This window comes from Thecamonas trahens (genome assembly GCF_000142905.1).
Source record: "Thecamonas trahens ATCC 50062 unplaced genomic scaffold supercont1.33, whole genome shotgun sequence".
NCBI lineage: Eukaryota > Apusomonadida > Apusomonadidae > Thecamonas > Thecamonas trahens.
In genome coordinates this window covers 303,021-307,269 of record NW_013657647.1, presented here as the reverse complement: position 1 = coordinate 307,269, position 4,249 = coordinate 303,021, and the positions used below count along the sequence as shown (strand labels likewise).

General features: G+C 66.6%; 2 protein-coding genes across 2 annotated transcripts; one reads left to right on the top strand and one right to left on the bottom strand.

Moving 5' to 3' along the window:
• Positions 1-339: 339 nt before the first annotated feature.
• Positions 340-2,442, top strand: AMSG_06553 (uncharacterized protein; the record flags this gene model as incomplete). Its single annotated transcript, XM_013900945.1, has 1 exon — positions 340-2,442. One exon carries the CDS (start codon positions 340-342, stop codon positions 2,440-2,442), a length of 2,103 nt encoding a protein of 700 aa, XP_013756399.1.
• A 21-nt stretch (positions 2,443-2,463) lies between these two features.
• Positions 2,464-4,112, bottom strand: AMSG_06552 (uncharacterized protein; the record flags this gene model as incomplete). Its single annotated transcript, XM_013900944.1, has 2 exons — positions 2,464-2,727; positions 2,796-4,112. The coding sequence occupies 2 exons, from the start codon at positions 4,110-4,112 to the stop codon at positions 2,464-2,466; spliced, it is 1,581 nt and encodes a 526-aa protein (XP_013756398.1).
• Positions 4,113-4,249: the final 137 nt, after the last annotated feature.

Below are 4,249 nucleotides of genomic sequence, written 5' to 3'. Positions count from 1 at the left end.
TATGGGGATGATGGGGATGGGTATGATGGGGATGGGTATGATGGGGATGGGGATGATGGGTATGGGGATGATGGGTATGGGGATGATGGGTATGGGGATGATGGGTATGGGTATGATGGGGATGGGGATGATGGGGATGGGTATGATGGGTATGGGTATGATGGGGATGGGGATCGTGGCGTGGAGGGGCAAATCGAGCGGCTGCGCCCGTTTTCGGCTTTGGCGCCATTGGGCCGACGGCGGCGGCAAGACCTCTCGCAGCTTGGACCAGCAGCGACGAAGGAGCAGACAGACGAGGGCGAGAGACGACAGGCAGGTAGCATGGGGAGTCTTGGACAGATGGCCACGACTGTGGGGAGGTACACCATTTCATCGGCTTTTGAGAGCGGAAATGCGTCCGGGGCCGCCGCCGGCCCGCTCGGCGAGAACGACATCCATGTGTGGACAGCCCGCGACGGCGCCGGCTCAGTCTACGCCTCGCCGAACCGCTCGTGGTTTTTCTTCTCCATCTCGAACCTCCAGCACGATCCCGGTGCCACCAACGTCCTCCGCATCACCATCCGCGACCTCAACGGCCAGGCCAAGCTGTACTCGGCCGGCTATCGGCCCTTCTACCGCGTCGGCTCGGATCCGCATGCAGAGCACGGGCCAGGCGCCCGCTGGCTGCCCATCCCCTCGCCGCCGGCCTTTTACTCCACCTCGGCCAAGGACCCGCGCCCGCCCTTTCCGGACGGTCCGCATCGTTCCGATCGGGCCGCAGGCCGAGACGGCGACGACCAGCAGGCAGAGAAGCGCTTCGCCCTCCGCTTCGAGTACGTCCACCGCGTCCCGGCCAACTGTGCCGAGCCAGAGTGCGACACCGTCTTCTTTGCCTTTTGCGTCCCTCACTCGCTCACCACCCTTGGGCGGGTACTCGACGGCGTGGCGGGAAACGTCTCGGACGATGTCTTCTTTGCCCGTGAGATCCTGGCCTACTCGCTCGACGGCCGGCCGGTCGAGCTGGTCACAGTGACGTCGGCAGACGGAGCAGACCCGTCGGGCGCGCGTCAGCTCGGCACCTACTTTACGTCGCTTGCCAAGACTCGGACCATCTTTCCTGCTGAAGGTGGATCGTTCGGCTCGGCGGCGCCGCTCGCCCTCCGCCCACCACTGTTCCCAGCCAAAAAGTACTTTTTCGTCTCGGCCCGGGTCCATCCAGGTGAGACGCCGGCGTCGCACATGATGGACGGCCTGCTCAAGTTCCTGGTCTCCGACGATCCGCGCGCAAAGCTTCTCCGCGGCCTGTATGTCTTTTGCCTGGTGCCAGCCGTCAATCCCGATGGCGTGGCCCGCGGCCACTATCGGACCGACCCGCATGGCGTCAACCTCAACCGGGTCTACGACGCCCCGTCGGTCCATCTCCACCCGACTGTCGCCGCTATCCGCACCTATCTCGTCGCCCTGACATCGGACGCCAGCTCGGGCGCCGGCCCGCCGGTCGACTTTTACATCGACCTCCATTCGCACGCCTCGCGCAAGGGCATCTTTGTTTTCGGCAACGCGCTTGACGCGCCCGACGCCATGCTTGCCAACGTCCTCTACGCCAAGCTCCTCGAGGTCAACTCGCCACACTTTGAGCTCGACGCCTGCGACTTTTCATCGGCCGGCATGGCCGCGGTCGACAAGCGCGACGGCATGTCCAAGGCCGGCTCGGGCCGGGTCGGCATCCATGCCGCCACAGGCATTCGGCACTGCTACACCCTCGAATCCAACTACCATTCGGGCAACCTAGCCAACGGCCTCGCGCCCGCCGCCAACGCCGACGCCTTTCCGCAAGCCGCGTCGTCGTCGCGCCGCTCGCTCACCCCGCCGCGCCCGCAGCGCTCGGCCGCCCGCTACACACCTGAGATCTGGCGGCACATTGGCAAGACGATTGCCATTGCCGCCCTCGATCTTGCTGCCACCAACCCGTTTAACAGGCTCGAGCTTTCTGCGTACGGCTCGTTGGCCGGTGCGCGCTCGTCGGCTGCTGCCTGGCTTCGCAAGCGCAACGCGCTTGCCACGGCCAAGGCGCGATCGACCAAGGCCAAGCCCCCGCCGGCCGCATCCTCGGCGGCGTCGTCGTCATCGTCGGTCTCATCGTCGGCGTTTTTTGTCGACGTCGCGCCGCCACCGGCCAAGCGCCGCTCAAAGTCGGGCAAGGCGTCGGCGACGGTCAACATGTGGCGGATTGGCAACGCTGCCGACCCCTCGCCCGGCGATCCCATCGGGTATTTGCTCGCCCGCGGCACCCGTTCCCGCACCGCACCGTCGGCCGCCGGTAAGGCCCGCGCCCGCATGCGCGCCTTCAAGGCCGGCCTGCGCAAAAAGGCGGCGCAGCCGGCGGCGGCCAACGACGCTGCCAAAGAGAATCTCTCCGGCTCGCCGCCGGCCAACGCGGCTGCGCCCAACAATACCTCCTAGAGGCCACCAGCATCGCACCAACTAGCCGTTGTATACATGGACCTTGCCGCTGGCGGTGGTCCGCACCACTACCCGGCACGTCGCCGGCTTGCTCTGCGAGCTGCTACTGTTGGCGCCATCGTCCGGCGCCAGTGCGGCAGCCACCGCCACATGTAGCCGAACAAAGACCGGAACGACAGCATCGGGCGTCGCAGTTGCTGCAACGTCAAGCACTAGTGCCAGAGGCGTCGAGCCAGAGCCAACCATGGCCGCCACGTCAGCGCCCCACTCGAGCGCGCAGCTGAGCTTACGACCGCCATCGGCTGTGCTGAGCGAGGAGGCGAGGAGGGTGTTGAGCGCGTTTGCACGCGGACGGGTCCGCGGCAGACAAAACCGCCCATAACGTGCCGGAGCGCACCATCGCCGGCCAGCACTACCTCCCAGTCGAGCTGCAGGCCGGTGTCCGGCGCAAGGAGCAGCGTCCCGTCAGCCAAAGCCGGGACAAGCGCGCCAGAGGCAGCGTTGACCAGGCGGGCCGAGGCCGTGAGCACAATGTCAGACTCACCGGTAGTGGGAGCGCCGAGCGTGCTCGGGATGACTTGCGCTGGCGCGAGGACGTCGTAGCCAAGGTGAGCCGGGCGAGCACGGGCGTGAGAGGCAGCCTTGGCGCGGGCCCATGTGGTCGAGCTGTGAACGTTGCGAAAGGCGCGGAGCGGGGCGTTAGCGGCATCGCCCGAGGCCTCAGACGGCATAAGCGCATCAATCTCGTGTCCGAGCTTGGAAAGCATGGCGTTGTCGGCCATCTGGTCGGCGTGGACGGCCTCCATTAGCAGCTGCAATCGGTCGCTGGCGCCCTCGGCATGCACCATTTCGGCAGAGAGCCACTCCTTGCGGGCGATCGAGGCCTTGCGGAGCTCGTCGACACGGGCATCAAACTCTGCCTTGGCAGCAGCAACCGCTGGAACGTCACGTGCCACGCCAAGGACCATCGGGGTGAGGTATGGGTCGACGGCACGGGCGTTCAGCTCGCGGGTGAGCAGGCGATTGACCTCGGAGACCTCCTCCTGGACCAGAGCGTCCTCCAGTGAGAGATCGACCCGCGAGTCAACCAGCATCTGCGAAGGCGGCGGCTGCTGCGGCCGCCACGATGAGTCGAGCACGCTCCCGCCGACGTGCGGAAGGCCAAGATCGGCCTCTGCAGCGTTGGCAGCGTCCAGTAGGGCTTTGATGTCGTCGTTTGCGGCGAGATGAACAGGCAGGCGGCCTTCGTTGTCCGCAAGATCCAGGGCCGGGTGGGCGTCAAGCAGGCGGAGGACAATGTGAGTAAAGCCCCACTCTGCGGCAATGTGCAGCGGTGTCTTCCCCTGAGCGTCCTGGGCGTCGAGGCCGACCTCGCGTCCGCAGCGGAGCAGCTCGTCGACGGCGAGGATGTTGTTGTGGGCGACAGCGGCAGCCAGCGGGCTCGCCTTTGTTCCACGCTCGCGTAGCAGAGGCGATGCGCCAGCAGCCAGCAGAGCAGCGACCAGGTCGGCCAGGCCCAGGCGGGCTGCCCAGTACACCGCCGTCCGCCCGCTGCCGTCCACCTCGTCCAGTCCAGCGCCCGAGGCCACCAGGTGCGAGACGGCCTCAGCCGAGCCCCCGTCACGGACCAGTGCGACGAGGCTGGCTCGGGCAGGGGTCTCGGTTGTCATGGGCGTGTATGTGTGTGTGTGGGGTGGGGGGGGATGGTGGTGTGTGTGGTGGTGAGTGTGTGGTGGTGTGTGTGGTGGCGGGTGACAGTTGGTAGCGGACGAGGAAAGGGGACGGACGGGCAGGGGACGGGGGACGG